Source organism: Notolepis coatsorum (genome assembly GCF_963971535.1).
Source record: "Notolepis coatsorum genome assembly, chromosome: 5".
NCBI classification, from domain to species: Eukaryota; Metazoa; Chordata; class Actinopteri; order Aulopiformes; family Paralepididae; genus Notolepis; species Notolepis coatsorum.
The window spans coordinates 155,514,954-155,535,617 of record NC_140169.1 but is presented as its reverse complement, the minus strand read 5'-3'; the positions used below and the strand labels follow the sequence as shown (position 1 = coordinate 155,535,617).

The 20,664-nt window shown below is 50.1% G+C and overlaps 1 protein-coding gene across 1 annotated transcript in view; it reads right to left on the bottom strand.

Moving 5' to 3' along the window:
- agps (alkylglycerone phosphate synthase) overlaps positions 1 to 20,664 on the bottom strand; it is a 141,471-nt gene that overhangs the window by 7,110 nt on the left and 113,697 nt on the right. The window contains exons 17-19 of the mRNA XM_084315228.1: positions 14,653 to 14,742; positions 10,961 to 11,060; positions 9,170 to 9,227 (exon numbers count right to left, since the gene is read on the bottom strand). Coding sequence (XP_084171354.1) covers positions 9,170 to 9,227; positions 10,961 to 11,060; positions 14,653 to 14,742 — 248 coding nt within the window. The remainder of the gene's footprint in view (positions 1 to 9,169; positions 9,228 to 10,960; positions 11,061 to 14,652; positions 14,743 to 20,664) is intronic.

Below are 20,664 nucleotides of genomic sequence, written 5' to 3'. Positions count from 1 at the left end.
GACTGAGCTCAGACTGAGCTCAGCCTGACCCCCCCCCCCCCCCCCCCCCCTCTACACTCCCCCCTCTACACTCCCCCCTCCCTCTTCTCTCGCTCTACACTCCCCTCCCTCTTCTCTCCCCCTCTCTTCTCCCCCTCTACACTCCTCCCCTCCCGCTCGCCCTCTATACTCCTCGCTCTCTCTACACTCGTCTCGCTCTCTTCTCCCCCTCACTCTTCTCCCCTCTCCTCCCGCTCGCTCTCTCTCTACACTCGTCTCGCTCTCTTCTCCCCCCTCGCTCTCTTCTCCCCCCTCACTCTTCTCCCGCTCGCTCTCTCTCTACACTCTTCTCGCTCTCTTCTCCCCCTCTACACTCCTCCCCTCCCGCTTGCTCTCTACACTCGTCTCGCTCTCTTCTCCCCCTCTACACTCCTCCCCTCCCGCTCGCTCTCTCTACACTCTTCTCGCTCTCTTCTCCCCCTCTACACTTCTCCCCTCCCGCTCGCTCTCTACACTCGTCTCGCTCTCTTCTCCCCCTCTACACTCCTCCCCTCCCGCTCGCTCTCTCTCTACCCTCGTCTCGCTCTCTTCTCCCCCTCTACACTCCTCCCCTCCCGCTCGCTCTCTACACTCGTCTCGCTCTCTTCTCCCCCTCTACACTCCTCCCCTCCCGCTCGCTCTCTCTACCCTCGTCTCGCTCTCTTCTCCCCCTCTACACTCCTCCCGCTCGCTCTCTACACTCGTCTCGCTCTCTTCTCCCCCTCTACACTACTCCCCTCCCGCTCGCTCTCTCTACACTCGTTTCGCTCTCTTCTCCCTCTCTACACTCCTCCCCCCTCTCTACACTCCTCCCTCTCTCGCTCCTCCCTCCCTCCCTCGCTCTCCCTCCCTCCATCTCACTCCTCTCCACACCATCTCCCTCCCTCCCTCTCCACCTCCCTCGCTCTCCCTCCATCCATCCATCTCACTCCCTCTCCACACTACCACACTCTGCCTCCCTCGCTCTCCCTCAATCCATCTCACTCCCTCTCCACACTACCACACTCTCCCTCCCTCCCTCCCTACTCACCCGCCCTCCCTCCCTACCTACACTCTCCCTCTCCCCGGGTCGCTTTGACAAATGGGGGTCAGCAGATGAAAGACTGGTGAGGTAGTGGCTCTCTGCACTCCTGTGATACGGTGGAGCAGAGCCAGAGCAGCGTCTGAGTGAGAGGCCAGGCCGGCCGGGTGCAGAGAGCCAGGTCAGCGGCCTGATGGATGGACGACTCTCTCCAGCGGTGATGGATGACTCTGCGGCTCCCCTCCGCTCGCCACACTAGTGACCTGGTTAAAGAGGACATTTCTCCCACCGTTCCGGGGGCCTTTCACAGAACAGCCGACTGGAAAAAAAATCAAAACACGCGCTGCAAACGCTGCTTCCCCTGCCTCTAAATATACATCTGATCTGACCCCCGCTTCACGGACTCAGAATAACAATCGGAAGTTGTGTTATTATTATGCAAGCGGGGCTCCGAATCACAAACCGTGCCGTGTGTTGTGTGCGCGCAGAGAGTATTATGTATGACGGAGGGGGGCGGGGGCTTCCCCACGCGCCCCGCCCACACCCTAACCCGTTACACAGGGGGGCGGGCTTCCCCAGCCACGCCGCAACCCCCCAGCCGCGCTCGCTACACACCCACCCGGCGACAGGCTGACCCGCTGTAGACACAGGCTAGCAGGCTTCCCTGTGTGCATGCTTACCAACTGTTCGCCTGTTTTATAGCAACACTACTATCACCGACATCTAAGAAGGGAGATCCCCCCCTTGAACGGCCCTTCTAAGGTTTCTCTCCTCCACATTGCCTGTGGTGCATTTTTTCCTATTGCTGGGTTTTAGTGAGTTTTTCCATACCTTCGCGTGGGGTGTGTCTGGGAGTGTTGCATTTATTTAAAAATGTTGGACTTTTTGGTGTTCTTGTTTTGTTTCTTGACTTATTGTGATGTGCCTTGACTTGTTTAAAGAAGACGTGTGCGGCCCATGGGGGCATTAACGTGTGTTGTCGGGCCTTACAGATACATTTGATTCACCACGCGTCCCCCAGCCGCCCTCGCTCCACACCCACCTGACCCGCTGTAAACACAGGCTAGCAGGCTTCCCCACGCGCCCTCGCTCCACACCCACCCAGCGGCAGGCTGACCCGCTGTAAACACAGGCTACAAAAATGTATATTTCCCTGCCGTGCCCCCCCACCTCGCCTTCCCGGACTACATCTGTTTTCTTTGATACACAAAACCCAGCGAAACTAGCTCCATTTGTCAAGTGCTGATTGTGGGCAGACAAACCGGCCTGTCTGCGCCCAGATAGCGAGCCCCAGCGTTATTAATCACAATTACAGAGTGGGGGCTCCTCACACACACACAGGAGCTGCATCAATATACCCTGCTCCCTCCCTCCCTCTTCTCTTCCCCCCCCCCCCCGATGCCTCCCTGCGCTGCTCAGGGTGGCCAGGCCACCGTTTGGAGGTCAGCCTACACCCTCCTCTCTCCCTCCTCCTCAGCCTACACCCTCCTCCATCCCTCCCGTCCCCTGCCCCTCCCTCCTCCTCTCTCCCCCCCGCCCCCCCCCCCTCCCTCCCCCTCACCGTTTGGAGGTCAGCTTACACGATAACTGCAGCATCATTTACCCCGGGGTCTCTCGCCTCCCTTTTTATTAGCAATCTTTTAATTTTGAACCCCCCCCCCCCCCCCCCCCCTTCAGGAGAAATTGTGATTTAATATCGCAGCTGATTCGCTGCATGCTGTTTTTGACAGCCGTGATGAATGGCCTTAAGTGATGTACGAGAACAGCGAGGCGGATGGCAATATAGATAAGGCGGCCATTTCGGTTTGGGGCCCCGATGGGGGGCCCCGAAGAGTTGTTTTGCCCTCCCCTCCCCCGGCCCCTCCCCTGGCCACTCCCCCAGCTCATGTTTCATTTGGCCGTGGTGGAAGTGAACAGATAGGCGACTCGTGAGCAGCTCGTCTGTACCGTGGGAAGGTTCTGTTCTGGCCGCGTGGAGGAGGCGGCGAGAGGATCTCGGAGCGAGCGGGGGAGGGTGTACCGGAGGAGCGGAGAGCGGGAACCACCCCCGGTGGCAAAGGGCGGACAGGCACAACGGACTCGCCACACCGACCCGGTGAACTGGTACCGGTCTGTCCCGGTGCCGGGCGGTCCGTGAATAATAGGGGGATCAGGTGGATAAAAGTTCCCGTTTTAATATATATATATATATATATATATATATATAAACTACAAAATTCAAATATTTATATAAAAATAAACTATAAAAAAACAAGCCTTTTGTCGTTTTCTGGATGTAACAGTACTGTATGTTATGACACTGTATGTGTATATCATATATGTTATGAATTGAAAATGGGGGACCCTGATGCAAACAAGACGAAAGTCTCTCTGGTCTGCATCCCCTTAACAATTGTGTGTATTGAGCTGTACTGTATTACCCATTCTGCAATCTGTTAAAAGTTTTCAATCAATCAAAACTGTCGACTCGCTCCCTCTGTCCTTGGAGTGTGGATTTCACAAAGTTCACTTGAGTTCTTCATAGTAATGGAACGGTACTTAAGACGGCAGGGTTGTTAAACTACTAATGAAACATAGTTAGCAGGGTTGTTAAACTACTGATGAAACATAGTTAGCAGGGTTGTTACCTCTGGTGGTTAAACTACTAAAGAAACATAGTTAGCAGGGTTGTTAAACTACTAAAGAAACATAGTTAGCAGGGTTGTTAAACTACTAAAGAAACATAGTTAGCAGGGTTGTTAAACTACTAAAGAAACATATTTAGCAGGGTTGTTAAACTACTAAAGAAACATAGTTAGCAGGGTTGTTAAACTACTAAAGAAACATAGTTAGCAGGGTTGTTACCTCTGGTTGTTAAACTACTACAGAAACATAGTTAGCAGGGTTATTACCTCCGTGGTGTTAAACTACTAAAGAAACATAGTTAGCAGGGTTGTTAGTGGTGGTTAAACTACTAAAGAAACAGTTAGCAGGGTTGTTAGTGGTGGTTAAACTACTAAAGAAACAGTTAGCAGGGTTGTTGGTGGTGGTTAAACTACTAATGAAACATAGTTAGCAGGGTGGTTAAACTACTAAAGAAACAGTTAGCAGGGTTGTTAGTGGTGGTTAAACTACTAAAGAAACATAGTTAGCAGGGTTGTTAGTGGTGGTTAAACTACTAAAGAAACATAGTTAGCAGGTTGTTACCTCCGTGGTGCGATAGTAAAGGGTTAACCTTCTGTCGTGTGGCAGTGAAGGGGTTAATATCATCACATTAAAAGATAATCCAGAGCAACGTTTGTAGTACGCAAGTATTGTTTTAAATATCGTTTAATATGCAAGGTGATGACGTGACACTGCCATGTTCCCCAATGAATACGAAACAAGGAATTTAATTGATTAATCACTTTGCCATTTTAGAAAAGCAATTCAAGGCATCATCACACTTCTACTCAAAACTATTAGCTACAGTAGAGCTAACTGTAGAGCATGTATTTCTTCTATATACCTACTTATAGACCTGCATTTAACTCTGTATGATAGCATGTACAATAATAATGCTGTATATATATATATATATCCACATCAGTCTGTACATAGCTGCATATAATCCTTTTTACATATCTGTAGATACTATATATCTGTATCCCTTACTGTACCTACTCTTACTAGTTACGCTGCTGGCCAGTATGACTTACTACCATAGTGTCTTTATACCTGTATCACTGTGCATATTAATACTACAACTCTGGCCTCGTGGAGGAGGCGGCGAGAGGATCTCGGAGAGAGCGTGGGAGGGTGTACCGGAGGAGCGGAGAGCGGGAACCACCCCCGGTGGCAAAGGCGGACCGGCACAACGGACTCGCCACACCGGCCCGTGACCTGGTACCGGTCTGTCCCGGTGCCGGGCGGTCCGTGTATAATTAGCAGACTAGGGGGATCAGGTGGATAAAAGTTCCCGTTTCAATATATATATATATATATATATATATATATATATACATACTACAAAATTCAAAGATTTATATAAAAATAAACTATAAAAAAACAAGCCTTTTGTCGTTTTCTGGATGTAACAGTACTGTATGTTATGACACTATGTGTATATCATATATGTTATGATGAATTGAAAATGGGGGACCCTGATGCAAACCAGACGAAAGTCTCTCTGGTCTGCATCGCCTTAACAATTGTGTGTATTGAGCTGTACTGTATTACCCATTCTGCAATCTGTTAATAAAGCTTTCAATCAATCAAAACTGTCGACTCGCTCCCTCGGTCCTTGAAGTGTGGATTTCACAAAGTTCACTTGAGTTCTTCATAGTAATGGAACGGTACTTAAGACGGCAGGGTTGTTAAACTACTACCGCGAGGGGCATGTTAAACTACTAATGAAACATAGTTAGCAGGGTGATTACCTCTGGTGGTTAAACTACTGATGAAACATAGTTAGCAGGGTTGTTAAACTACAAATGAAACAGTTAGCAGGGTGGTTAAACTACTAATGAAACATAGTTAGCAGGGTGGTTAAACTACTATTGAAACATAGTTAGCAGCAGGGGAGGAAACTAACTTTTTGGCTTACCAGCCAACTGGCGGGTATCTGATTTTTTTTACCAGCCAAATAGATTTTTTACCAGACAAAAAAAATCGCTAATTGTGATAATTACTTCTTTGTACGTCTTCGTCTAAATTGATTTTCAATAAATTAATCACACTGTCTCTACTCTTCAAAATATTACATCATTAAATCACATATTAACATGAAAGAGGGAACTATTCTGGACTGGGTTGGGCTGAACTGGGCAGTGAAAGATGCTGGGTTGGGCTGGTCTAGGTTATACTGAATGATGAATTGAAAATGAATTGAAAATGGGGGACCCTGATGTAAACAAGACGAAAGTCTTTCTCTGGTCTGCATCCCCTTAACAATTGCATGTATTGAGCCGTACTGTACTGTACCCATTCTGCAATCTGTTAAAAGTTTTCATTCATCACAGCTCAACTACTAGGAATGTGTGTCTGACTCTTAAGTGCAGGAAATATTCATCAGAAAGGGGGGACATGATGGAGGGAATGGAAAGAGCAGGTTTGACAGGAGCAGGGTTGAAGGGATTGATTGATTGAAAAGTTTATTAACAGATTGCAGAATGGGTACAATACAGTACAGTTCAATACATACAATTGTTAAGGGGATGCAGACCAGAGAAAGACTTTCGTCTTGTTTACATCAGGGTCCCCCATTTTCAATTCATCATAACATATTGGTGTGGAGGAAGTGGACAAGGCATTAAGCAAACAGGACTGAAATGGGGGACCCTGATGTAAACAAGACTAAAGTCCTTCTCTGGTCTGCATCCCCTTAACAATTGTGTGTATTGAGCTGTACTGTATTGTACCCATTCTGCAATCTGTTAATAAAGTTTTCAATCAATCAATCAATACTGGGTTGGGCAGTGAAAGAACCAAGCATTTCACTGTAATGTAATAGCTAAATAAAACAACTTGAACTTGACTCGTTACATTTGCACTCTGGTTGTATGCCAAATGTATTCTGGTTGTACTGTACTTGTGCTGTAAGATGACAATACATTGGAACCGAATCGACAACGCTAGGGGTTCAGCAGGTGTGTTCTGAATGCCAAATATGACAACATCACCGTTGTGAAGGGCATATGGGCGAGTGGTGATATGCTGGGAAACCCGGTAATAATAAAATGTCACTCGGCTGCATTTAAGCAAAGCCGCTCAGTATAGTCGTCCACTATGTTGAATGCGCGTTATGGTAGCTTGTTACATGCTAGGTAGCTAGCCGGCTAATGCTGGTTGACTTGTCATTCTCATCCGACTCGAAGGAGACGCGTCGCGTGCTGTTGTTCGCCCCCATGTCAGACCGCACCGATATCCGAAAGAGACGACTCTACATGCAATTATTTTCATCCACTCATGTGTTTTTGTAAGTTTGTCTACGTTGTCAAGCCGGTGACAGGAGTCTGTAGGGCCGCACGCAGTGGTCTGTCCACTTCCCCTAGATGGGCGGCATCTTCTAGAAAACGAGTGTTCATTGGAGGAGCTTAGAGCGCATCTGTACAACGATGATGTTCATTGGTTATGGTCTGATTATTATGTGGCGCAAATGGGAGGAATCAAGGGGGGAGTCAGAGTTCGGTTTGTGCCAGTGAGCGAATCAGCAGATTGCAGAATGATTTTTTTGTTTTGTTTTGTAATTACTAGTACTCGCCAGACTGGCGAGTGCTCTTCATGAATTACTCGCCAAACGTAAAAAATACTCGCAATTGGCGAGTAAAGTGGCCTAATTTCCTCCCCTGGTTAGCAGGGTGATTACCTCTGGTGGTTAAACTACTGATGAAACATAGTTAGCAGGGTTGTTAAACTACAAATGAAACAGTTAGCAGGGTGGTTAAACTACTAATGAAACATAGTTAGCAGGGTGGTTAAACTACTAATGAAACATAGTTAGCAGGGTGGTTAAACTACTAATGAAACATAGTTAGCAGGGTTATTACCTCCGTGGTGTTAAACTACTAAAGAAACATAGTTAGCAGGGTTGTTAGTGGTGGTTAAACTACTAAAGAAACATAGTTAGCAGGGTTGTTAGTGGTGGTTAAACTACTAAAGAAACATAGTTAGCAGGGTTGTTAGTGGTGGTTAAACTACTAAAGAAACATAGTTAGCAGGGTTGTTAGTGGTGGTAAACTACTAAAGAAACATAGTTAGCAGGGTTGTTAGTGGTGGTTAAACTACTACAGAAACATAGTTAGCAGGGTTGTTAGTGGTGGTAAACTACTAAAGAAACATAGTTAGCAGGGTTGTTAGTGGTGGTAAACTACTAAAGAAACATAGTTAGCAGGGTTGTTAGTGGTGGTTAAACTACTACAGAAACATAGTTAGCAGGGTTGTTACCTCTGTGGTGGTTAAACTACTAAAGAAACATAGTTAGCAGGGTTGTTAGTGGTGGTAAACTACTAAAGAAACATAGTTAGCAGGGTTGTTACCTCCGTGGTGGTTAAACTACTAATGAAACATAGTTAGCAGGGTTGTTACCTCTGTGGTGGTTAAACTACTAATGAAACATAGTTAGCAGGGTTGTTAAACTACTAATTAGCAGAGTTGTTAAACTACTAAAGAAACATAGTTAGCAGGGTTATTACCTCCGTGGTGTTAAACTACTAAAGAAACATAGTTAGCAGGGTTGTTAAACTACTAAAGAAACATAGTTAGCAGGGTTGTTAGTGGTGGTAAACTACTAAAGAAACATAGTTAGCAGGGTTGTTAGTGGTGGTAAACTACTAAAGAAACAGTTAGCAGGGTTGTTAGTGGTGGTTAAACTACTACAGAAACATAGTTAGCAGGGTTGTTAGCTCTGTGGTGGTTAAACTACTAAAGAAACATAGTTAGCAGGGTTGTTAGTGGTGGTAAACTACTAAAGAAACATAGTTAGCAGGGTTGTTACCTCCGTGGTGGTTAAACTACTAATGAAACATAGTTAGCAGGGTTGTTACCTCTGTGGTGGTTAAACTACTAATGAAACATAGTTAGCAGGGTTGTTAAACTACTAATTAGCAGAGTTGTTAAACTACTAAAGAAACATAGTTAGCAGGGTTATTACCTCCGTGGTGTTAAACTACTAAAGAAACATAGTTAGCAGGGTTGTTAAACTACTAAAGAAACATAGTTAGCAGGGTTGTTAGTGGTTGTTAGTGGTGGTTAAACTACTAATGAAACATAGTTAGCAGGGTGGTTAAACTACTAAAGAAACAGTTAGCAGGGTGGTTAGTGGTGGTTAAACTACTAATGAAACATAGTTAGCAGGGTGGTTAAACTACTAAAGAAACAGTTAGCAGGGTGGTTACCTCCGTGGTGGTTAAACTACTAAAGCAACATAGTTAGCAGGGTTGTTAGTGGTGGTTAAACTACTAAAGCAACATAGTTAGCAGGGTTATTACCTCCGTGGTGGTTAAACTACTAAAGAAACACAGTTAGCAGGGTTGTTACCTCCGTGGTGGTTAAAATACTAAAGAAACATAGTTAGCAGGGTTGTTAGTGGTGGTTAAACTACTAAAGAAACATAGTTAGCAGGGTTGTTAGTGGTGGTTAAACTACTAAAGAAACAGTTAGCAGGGTTGTTACCTCCGTGGTGGTGCGACAGGCTTCCTCCGTTGGCCAGGATCTCCTCTCTGGCTGCTTGCTGAGGAGGAAGGACAACAACACAGTTCACTTGGTCAATATTATGTAAGTGGAACAAATCATTACGCTGGCGGCACGTTAACTCTCCGTCTGCGTTTAGACACCGCACCGGTTCAGGAGAACCACCTGAATCTGAGGTTCTCCTGCAACTAGAATGTAGATCATACGGGCGGTCAGGTGGCGTAGCGGAGATTGCGTTCATCACCAACCCCGGAGACACTGGATTCGCTTGTTCGAATCCAGCTCATAGCTCCGGGGTTGTCACCAGCTTGGCTGGCCGTTCACACTAATACAATTGGCAGTATTAGAGGGTGGGAGAAGCTGGCAGGGTGGGTCCGGGTCGTTGTAAACAGCGACTCCTACAGTTCGGTCGGGGCGCCTGCTAAGCGCGGATAGGATCTAAGGGCGGTAGTGTGATCCTTCCACACGTTACACGCTCTCAGTGAGAGTCCGTGCTGCCAGGTGAAAAGAAGCGGTTGATTGGCTAGACGTGTGTCGGAGGAAGCACGTGATAGCCTCCACTCTCCCAGACCGACTGTGGGGGGTAAGTGCGCAGCGACCAGGAAGGGGATTGGGAATTGGCATAACTACTAACATTGGGATGGGAGAAAAATCGGAGGAAAAAGGAGGGAGAAAGATAAAAAAAAAAAAAAAAAAATGTAGATCATACGAGAGGGCCTAACACATTTGACATTATCGAATTCCATGCCGCCTCCTTGGTAATACCATGGAATACAGTGCAATAATGCATTAGTGTCGTCACGATATCAGAATTTGGACTTCGATACCGATACCAGCCCAAGTATCACGATACCGGTTCTAAAACGATACCACGGCAAAAACCTAAAATACCAGGAAAAGTTATGGAATATAGTATTAGACAACAGAACATAGTTTATAAACAGTGCCGTGTCGTGAAAATAAAGCAATCGGGCTAGTATTCTAAAAGTATCAATACTAATAAAATGGAGTATTGGACCGTTTTTTATGCCTGGGTATCGCAATTTTCTAGTATCAGTGTATCGTGCAACCCTAATATCCATAACCAATATCTGTGTTCAAATATGAAACCTTTAGCCAATTTGAACATTCCAGCCTATATTTTGGATCATTTACAATTATCACTTGTGTGACTCATAAGGAAATGTGTCATTTTGGTTGTTGGAGCAACCAGCACATCTCGCACATCCTGTCGAGGAAAAGACTATAATGATTTCCATGATATTTCCAACATCTTTTGGGGGGAAATGTATAATTCTCTGCAGCTTTTGCAGGACAGGAAAACACTATTTTAATACTCGCGTGACCCGTTTCTCCGTGATCCGAGGGTTAGGTTAGGTTTACTTTATTTGTTCAAGGGGGACGGCGTGCATTAATAAAACATTTTACAAATGTAAATGCACCCAACTTTAGCCAAAAGGCTAATTGGCAGTCCCCCTGTCAGAAGGTACAGGCTAAAATCCTGTGTGAAAAGGGGTTAGCAATACAAACAGAATAAAATCAAGATAAATAACATTAGAATAAAAACACAAACAAAAGCATAGAACATACGATAGGGATACAGGAATACAGGGCACAATACAGTCATGGACAAAAGGACCGAGCACATCATGACATAAGACCCAGGCATAGACAAACGCACCATATCCACACACACCCAAGTGTTGGCAATGCTGGTTTTCAATGAGCCATTTCAACGAGGGAACTCTGTAATACAGATTAAGGCGTGTTTACCTCCACTTGTTCGAACACGTGCACCGGATCGCTGAGCCCTCTGTAGTTCATGGCCAGGTAGAAGTAGATGCAGGCGCCGGCGTCATACGTCTGGGTCACCCTGGAAGGCAAGACGTTTCAACATCAAGACAATAAGTGAAGATGAGCGGAAAGCACCATTTGGGACGCGGTTCTTCTATGGAATCAGGGCTGGTGTTCCATCGCCCTCCAAGACAAACTCCAACCTTAACCAACTTCGAAAGAGTGCCTAAGCTTAACCGATGTAGAAACAGGCGTCACACGATTGGCGCAGATTTCACATGACCAGAAACGTCAGTGGCCAATCAGATTGCGGAAAAATGCAAGTTGTTGGTAAAAGACTACACGCGGTTGGGCAGCCTGAATACTTTCCACAACAAATTCGTGTTTCCGCGTCTCTGATTGGCCACGCGGGTTTCTGGTCATGTGACATGTGCGCCAATCGTGGGACCGCAAGTTTTTGGATGGTTAAGTTTAGGCGCTCCTTCGAAGTTGGTTAAGGTTAGAGTTTGTCTTAGAGAGCGATAGAACACCAGCCCTGACTCCAAACTCTAACCTTAACCAACTGCTTAAGAGTCGCCTAAGCTTAACCAGTGATAAACTAGGCGTTAGGCAGTTTGCAGGCTGACCCGGAAATAGGCGCAGAACTTGCCGTCCCACGATTGCCGCACATGTCACATGACCAGAAACGCGCGTGGCCAATCAGAGCGCAAAACTCGAACGCGGAAACACAAATTTGTTGTGGAAAGCATAGACGCGGTTGGGCAGGCCGTTCCAGAGGGTGGGGGCAGCTGCAGCGAAGGCCCAGTCGCCCCAGACTATACCAGTCTACTGGGTTCTGACTGAGTCTCCAATATAACCAGCCTACTGGGTTCTGACTGAGTCTCCACTATAACCAGCCTACTTGGTTCTGACTGAGTCTCCACTATAATTGCGGAGCTAATGGAGCATCGCCGTCGGTTGTGTGATAGTAAAGGGCTAACCTTCTGTCGTGTGGCAGTGAAAGGGTTAACCGGCTGTCGTGTGGCAGTGAAAGGGTTAAAGAGTACCGTTGTGTCAAGGCGTTACTAGCGGAGCTCTTGCATCACCCCACCCCCCATCCAGAGCCCTAAGGTCTGCTGACCAGCTGCTGCTGGAGGTGCCTAGGACCAGGCTTAAAACCAGGAGAGATAGAGGCTTTGCTGCTGCTGCCCCCCGGCTCTGGAACAGCCCCCCCCCCCCCCCCCCCCCCCCCCCCCCAACTAAGATCTGCCCAGAGCCTACAGGTTTTTAAATCCTTGCTCAAAACACACCTCTTCTCCCTGGCCTTTGTGACCAGAGCTAGCCTAGCATCTATACATGACGTCTGCTGTCACTCTGCACTTTTTATCTAATTTTCTTGTCTCTTTTATTGCACTTTGCCCTTGCTTTCTTATATGTACTGTACTCTTTACCTTTTTTTGTAATTCTAGTGTATTTTATTGCATTGTATGTGTTTTTTTTACCATGTTGTGAAGCACTTTGGTTTGGCTGTTAGTCATTTGTAAATGTGCTATATAAATAAAACTGACTTGACTTGACTTAAACACTTTTCTGCTGCATTTCATTCCCCTTTGCAGTTGGAAAGGGGAAGCGTGAAGAGGAGGAGGCAGGCAGGCCGGCCTTCCCTCCTGACCCCAATTCCACTCTTGTTTTCTGAAAAGCAGGAGGCGGCGGAGGAGGGGCAGTCACCTTTAACCCTTTCACTGCCACACGACAGCCTGTTAACCCTTTCACTGTGACAATACAGAGAAGGTTAGCCCTTTACTATGTGCGATAGTAAAGGGTTAACCTTCTGTCGTGTGGCAGTGAAGGGGTTAATATCACATTAAAAGATAATCCCGAGCAACGTTTATAGTACGCAAGTATTGTTTTAAATATAGTTTAATATGCAAGGTGATGACGTGACACTGCCATGTTCCCCAATGAATACGAAACAAGGAATTGAATTGATTAATCACTTTGCCATTTTAGAAAAGCAATTCAAGGCATCGTCACACTTCTACTCAAAACCATTAGCTACAGTAGAGCCAACTGTAGAGCATGTATTTCTTCTATATACCTACTTATAGACCTGCATTTAACTCTGTATGATAGCATGTACAATAATAATGCCGTGTATATATATCCACATCCGTCTGTACATAGCTGCATATAATCCTTTTTACATATCTGTAGATACTATATATCTGTATCCCTTACTGTACCTACTCTTAGTAGTTACGCTGCTGGCCAGTATGACTTACTACCATAGTGTCTTTATACCTGTATCACTGTGCGTATTAATACTACAACTCTGTACATGCATCTGATTAGCACCGTTACTCAGTAGTACTCATTTATATATTTTATACCCAGTTTAATCGCCTGTACATTGTATATTAATGTCGGATTCTGGTTGGATGCCACACTTTTCTCGTTGTACTTGTGCTGCATGACGACAATGAAATAGAATCTAATCTACATCAAGTATCTATCATCTCTTCAGGAAATGATTCAGGGTGGTGGGGGGGGGTGATAGAACACTTTGTATTGTTGCTCTCTCTAAACCCTGTTTGGAGGAAGTGAGTGCAGAGCCCTTGTTCATTTGACATGGACCATCACTCGCCACACTGGAGGTTAAATGGACAAATCAATCTTCTGACAGACAGACTGCAGCCGGGAAATGAATGGCTGAAGCATAATCGGGCCGAGGCCTCACCTGAGTGAGGAGCGGCAGCTTGGACCTCCTCCCCGCCCGCCTGCCTGCCCGCCCCCTTCTGGTGGCTCGTCCGTTGGTCCGGTTGCATGTCTGTAGGTTTGATTGCCTGTCGTTGATCCGGTGGCTTGTCCGTCAGTTGCATTTTTGCCCGTCTGTCTAGTTACACGTTTATCTGTGTAGTTACTTGTAGTTTCTGTTCTGGTTTGCTCGTCTGTCGGTCCAGTTCCTTGTTTGACTGTCTGGTGCTATTATAATAAAATAGGTGTTCTGATGTTTGTATTATAATAAAATAGGTGTTCTGATGTTTGTATTATAATAAAATAGGTGCTCTGAGGGTTGTATTATAATAAAATAGGTGTTCTGATGGTTGTATTATAATAAAATAGGTGCTCTGAGGGTTGTATTATAATAAAATAGGTGCTCTGATGGTTGTATTATAATAAAATAGGTGCTCTGAGGGTTGTATTATAATAAAATAGGTGTTCTGATGGTTGTATTATAATAAAATAGGTGCTCTGTTGTTTGCATTATAATAAAATAGGTGCTCTGATGGTTGTATTATAATAAAATAAGTGTTCTGATGTTTGTATTATAATAAAATAAGTGTTCTGATGTTTGTATTATAATAAAATAGGTGCTCTGATGGTTGTATTATAATAAAATAGTAGGTTCTCTGATGTTTGTATTATAATAAAATAAGTGTTCTGATGTTTGTATTATAATAAAATAGGTGCTCTGATGGTTGTATTATAATAAAATAGTAGGTTCTCTGATGTTTGTATTATAATAAAATAGTAGGTGCTCTGATTGTTGTATTATAATAAAATAGTAGGTGCTCTGATGTTTGTATTATAATAAAATAGTAGGTGGGTTGTATAAGAACAGTAGGTGTTTTTTGTATATAAGAATACCAGGCATGTAAACATCGTGGAGGAACAGTAGTGAACAACGTTACCTGCAGTTGGACAGCGGGGGATACTGCACTCCTCTCTCTTTACACTCTCTGATGATGCGCTCTTTGACATTCCGGCAAACGTCCAACACCCTGGAATAAAACAAAAGGGGGCAGATTGTTTTTTTTTTTGACTCAGAGGGTCCAGCTGCACGGGGCACTAACTGGGGGCGCTGCCCGGGTCCAGCTGCACGGGGCACTAACTGGGGGCGCTGCCCGGGTCCAGCTGCACGGGGCACTAACTGGGGGCGCTGCCCGGGTCCAGCTGCACGGGGCACTAACTGGGGGCGCTGCCCGGGTCCAGCTGCACAGGGCACTAACTGGGGGCGCTGCCCGGGTCCAGCTGCACGGGGCACTAACTGGGGGCGCTGCCCGGGTCCAGCTGCACGGGGCACTAACTGGGGGCGCTGCCCGGGTCCAGCTGCACGGGGCACTAACTGGGGGCGCTGCCCGGGTCCAGCTGCATGGGGCACTAACTGGGGGCGCTGCCCGGGTCCAGCTGCACGGGGCACTAACTGGGGGCGCTGCCCGGGTCCAGCTGCACGGGGCACTAACTGGGGGCGCTGCCCGGGTCCAGCTGCACAGGGCACTAACTGGGGGCGCTGCCCGGGTCCAGCTGCACGGGGCACTAACTGGGGGCGCTGCCCGGGTCCAGCTGCACGGGGCACTAACTGGGGGCGCTGCCCGGGTCCAGCTGCACAGGGCACTAACTGGGGGCGCTGCCTGGGTCCAGCTGCACGGGGCACTAACTGGGGGCGCTGCCCGGGTCCAGCTGCACAGGGCACTAACTGGGGGCGCTGCCCGGGTCCAGCTACACGGGGCACTAACTGGGGGCGCTGCCCGGGTCCAGCTGCACGGGGCACTAACTGGGGGCGCTGCCCGGGTCCAGCTGCACGGGGCACTAACTGGGGGCGCTGCCCGGGTCCAGCTGCACAGGGCACTAACTGGGGGCGCTGCCCGGGTCCAGCTGCACGGGGCACTAACTGGGGGCGCTGCCCGGGTCCAGCTGCACGGGGCACTAACTGGGGGCGCTGCCCGGGTCCAGCTGCACGGGGCACTAACTGGGGGCGCTGCCCGGGTCCAGCTGCACGGGGCACTAACTGGGGGCGCTGCCCGGGTCCAGCTGCACGGGGCACTAACTGGGGGCGCTGCCCGGGTCCAGCTGCACGGGGCACTAACTGGGGGCGCTGCCCGGGTCCAGCTGCATGGGGCACTAACTGGGGGCGCTGCCCGGGTCCAGCTGCACGGGGCACTAACTGGGGGCGCTGCCCGGGTCCAGCTGCACGGGGCACTAACTGGGGGCGCTGCCCGGGTCCAGCTGCACAGGGCACTAACTGGGGGCGCTGCCCGGGTCCAGCTGCACAGGGCACTAACTGGGGGCGCTGCCCGGGTCCAGCTGCACAGGGCACTAACTGGGGGCGCTGCCCGGGTCCAGCTGCACGGGGCACTAACTGGGGGCGCTGCCCGGGTCCAGCTGCACAGGGCACTAACTGGGGGCGCTGCCCGGGTCCAGCTGCACGGGGCACTAACTGGGGGCGCTGCCCGGGTCCAGCTGCACGGGGCACTAACTGGGGGCGCTGCCCGGGTCCAGCTGCACGGGGCACTAACTGGGGGCGCTGCCTGGGTCCAGCTGCACGGGGCACTAACTGGGGGCGCTGCCCGGGTCCAGCTGCACAGGGCACTAACTGGGGGCGCTGCCCGGGTCCAGCTGCACGGGGCACTAACTGGGGGCGCTGCCCGGGTCCAGCTGCACGGGGCACTAACTGGGGGCGCTGCCCGGGTCCAGCTGCACAGGGCACTAACTGGGGGCGCTGCCCGGGTCCAGCTGCACGGGGCACTAACTGGGGGCGCTGCCCGGGTCCAGCTGCACGGGGCACTAACTGGGGGCGCTGCCCGGGTCCAGCTGCACGGGGCACTAACTGGGGGCGCTGCCCGGGTCCAGCTGCACGGGGCACTAACTGGGGGCGCTGCCCGGGTCCAGCTGCACAGGGCACTAACTGGGGGCGCTGCCCGGGTCCAGCTACACGGGGCACTAACTGGGGGCGCTGCCCGGGTCCAGCTGCACGGGGCACTAACTGGGGGCGCTGCCCGGGTCCAGCTGCACGGGGCACTAACTGGGGGCGCTGCCTGGGTCCAGCTGCACGGGGCACTAACTGGGGGCGCTGCCCGGGTCCAGCTGCACGGGGCACTAACTGGGGGCGCTGCCCAGGTCGAGCTGCACGGGGCACTAACTGGGGGGCGCTGCCCGGGTCCAGCTGCACGGGGCACTAACTGGGGGCGCTGCCTGGGTCCAGCTGCACGGGGCACTAACTGGGGGGCGCTGCCCGGGTCCAGCTGCACGGGGCACTAACTGGGGGCGCTGCCTGGGTCCAGCTGCACGGGGCACTAACTGGGGGGCGCTGCCCGGGTCCAGCTGCACGGGGCACTAACTGGGGGCGCTGCCTGGGTCCAGCTGCACGGGGCACTAACTGGGGGGCGCTGCCCGGGTCCAGCTGCACGGGGCACTAACTGGGGGGCGCTGCCCGGGTCCAGCTGCACAGGGCACTAACTGGGGGCGCTGCCCGGGTCCAGCTGCACGGGGCACTAACTGGGGGCGCTGCCTGGGTCCAGCTGCACGGGGCACTAACTGGGGGCGCTGCCTGGGTCCAGCTGCACGGGGCACTAACTGGGGGCGCTGCCTGGGTCCAGCTGCACGGGGCACTAACTGGGGGCGCTGCCCGGGTCCAGCTGCACAGGGCACTAACTGGGGGGCGCTGCCCGGGTCGAGCTGCACGGGGCACTAACTGGGGGCGCTGCCCGGGTCCAGCTGCACGGGGCACTAACTGGGGGCGCTGCCTGGGTCCAGCTGCACGGGGCACTAACTGGGGGCGCTGCCTGGGTCCAGCTGCACGGGGCACTAACTGGGGGCGCTGCCCGGGTCCAGCTGCACGGGGCACTAACTGGGGGCGCTGCCCGGGTCGAGCTGCACGGGGCACTAACTGGGGGCGCTGCCCGGATCCAGCTGCACGGGGCACTAACTGGGGGCGCTGCCCGGGTCCAGCTGCACGGGGCACTAACTGGGGGCGCTGCCTGGGTCCAGCTGCACGGGGCACTAACTGGGGGCGCTGCCCGGGGCACTAACTGGGGGCGCTGCCCGGGGCACTAACTGGGGGCGCTGCCTGGGTCCAGCATTTATATAACAGCTTTTATCCAAAGCGCTTTACAATTTTGTTCCTCACATTTGACCCATTCACACACCGACGGCGGAGGCGACCATGCAAGGTGCCAACCTGCTCATCGGGAGAAATTAGGGGTTAAGCGTCTTGCTCAAGGACACCGACATGGTGCCCGGGAGGAGAGTGAATCAAACCAGGAACCTTCCGACTACCAGACGACCGCTCTACCTCCTGAGCTACTGTCGCCCCCTAACTAACTGGGGGGCGCTTCCCGGGTCCAGCATGGGGCACTAACTGGGGGCGCTATAGTAGCTAGCTAGCTGCCTGCCTGGGAGAGGTGGGAGAGCAGTACTATGGTAGCTAGCTAGCTGCCTGCCTGGGAGAGGTGGGAGAGCAGTACTATAGTAGCTAGCTAGCTGCCTGGGAGAGGTAGGAGAGCAGTACTATGGTAGCTAGCTAGCTGCCTGCCTGGGAGAGGTGGGAGAGCAGTACTATGGTAGCTAGCTAGCTGCCTGCCTGGGAGAGGTAGGAGAGCGGTACTATGGTAGCTAGCTAGCTGCCTGGGAGAGGTAGGAGAGCGGTACTATGGTAGCTAGCTAGCTGCCTGAGAGGTAGGAGAGCGGTACTATGGTAGCTAGCTAGCTGCCTGCTGGGAGAGGTGCGAGAGCGGTACTATGGTAGCTAGCTAGCTGCCTGCTGGGAGAGGTGCAAGAGCGGTACTATGGTAGCTAGCTAGCTGCCTGCCTGGGAGAGGTACTATGGTAGCTAGCTAGCTGCCTGCCTGGGAGAGGTACTATGGTAGCTAGCTAGCTGCCTGCCTGGGAGAGGTACTATGGTAGCTAGCTAGCTGCCTGGGAGAGGTAGGAGAGCGGTACTATGGTAGCTAGCTAGCTGCCTGCCTGGGAGAGGTACTATGGTAGCTAGCTGCCTGCCTGGGAGAGGTACTATGGTAGCTAGCTAGCTGCCTGCCTGGGAGAGGTACTATGGTAGCTAGCTAGCTGCCTGCCTGGGAGAGGTACTATGGTAGATAGCTAGCTGCCAGCCTGGGAGTGGTTCCCATCAGTGTGGAAATGGCTGCCAGGCCCAGGCATGTGCGGTGGAGGGTGGGGGTGGCTAATGAGCCAGGCACATACTGTAGACTCGCCTCAACGCCCGATATGCTGCTCCCCCACCAGGCATTTTACACAGGCAGGAGCTGTGTGCGTTACTGCGAGTGTGTGCATGTGTGTGTGCTCTCCTGTTATCCCCCATCAGGCATTTTACACAGCCAGGTGCTATGTGTGATATTGAGTGCATGTGTGTTTTACTCTGTGTGTGCGCATACGTTACTGTGTGTGTATAAGTGTGCGTGTTCTCTCCTGCGCTCCCTCATAATAAAGGCATTTTACACAGCAGGGAGTCATCTCCGTGTCTGGGCGGGTTAGTGTGTGTATGTGTGTATATGTGTGTGTACTTGCAGCTATGTACATTCGCTGACAAAACGTTACAGCCAATAGTAACCTGTGTGTCATCGAAATGAAACATAATGGCGAGAAGACGCAAGATCTGCCTTCATACCAACATGTAAATAGGAACGTAGACGTGACAGGCTGATGCATCATGCCAGTGTCATGTGGAGTTTTTACTCTCCCTCTCCGCTCACGTCTCCGCAGTGTCAGAGCTGTAAGATCCGCCCACGCTAAGACTAGTGATGGAGGGAGGCATGAAGGTGAAAGTCAAAGACAGAGAGGAGAGGAGAGGAGAGGAGAGGCCAGGTGGAGTTCCATTTCTTTGGAGTCTACATCTTGCTGACTCGGTAGGAAGAGGGTAATGGAAGATACTTACACAGCTGACTAAAGGTTTTGGGCTAATAGTGGGTTCATGTACAACATGCATTGCATAGGAATTATTACAGATTCTCTAGTCTACGTCTTGCGTTTTGGAGAGTTGGGTCATGTCAAAAATAGTATCCTGTTGACAATAGCACGGGTAGGCTCTTATGCCGACTGTATGTATGCATTTCCTTACATGTATATATACATACCAATTATTAGCTTGTTCTATTCTACTCCATCCATCTATCATCCATAGCAACACTATTATCACCGACATCCAGTTGGGGGATCCCCCTTTGAAACCACCCATGTGAGGTTTCTCTCCTCTACGTCACCCCTGGTGCCCCCCCCCCCCCCCCCCCCCCTCCCCCTATTGGTAGGTTTTAGTGGGTCGTTCCTCATCTTCATTGGGGAAAGTCAAGGGGTGTTGCATATCGCTGCTGGCGGGACAAAACCTCGTAACTCCAAAAACCCAACTTTTCAGCAGATGAAAAAAACAAACACAGATTTGAGGGCGAATAGAGTTACGAGGTTTATACAGATGATTGGTTTAATGCTTTCCCCATTGTGTTGTAAAACCACACACACATGGAGGATGATCTACTGAGTTGATAAAAAAAATTGAGTTACGAGGTTTTGTCCCACCAGCAGCGATATGTGGATTTTATGGTGGTTTTTATTCTGGATCCATTGTGATGTTTCTTCTTTACCTGTGCAGCCCACGGGGGCAATTCCTTGCGATTTCGGGCTCTACAAATACATTCCATTCGACTACGAGAAGCCATAATGCAATACTCCGAGAGCAGCCAGGGTACTGAGGAATGTAAACCACGAGAATGTACACAGGGATGTACCGTGTGTGACGGGATATGGAAATAGTTGGAAATGATTCCGATTAAAACTGGAGAAGTATGGAATACGAGGTATAGCTAACTCTTGGCTGAAGAGCTACTTGGAAAACAGACGGCAATGTGTGCAAATTAATGACACTGTCAGGATTTAGGAAGGTCACCTGTGGAGTACCCCAGGGATCTGATAGGTCCAAA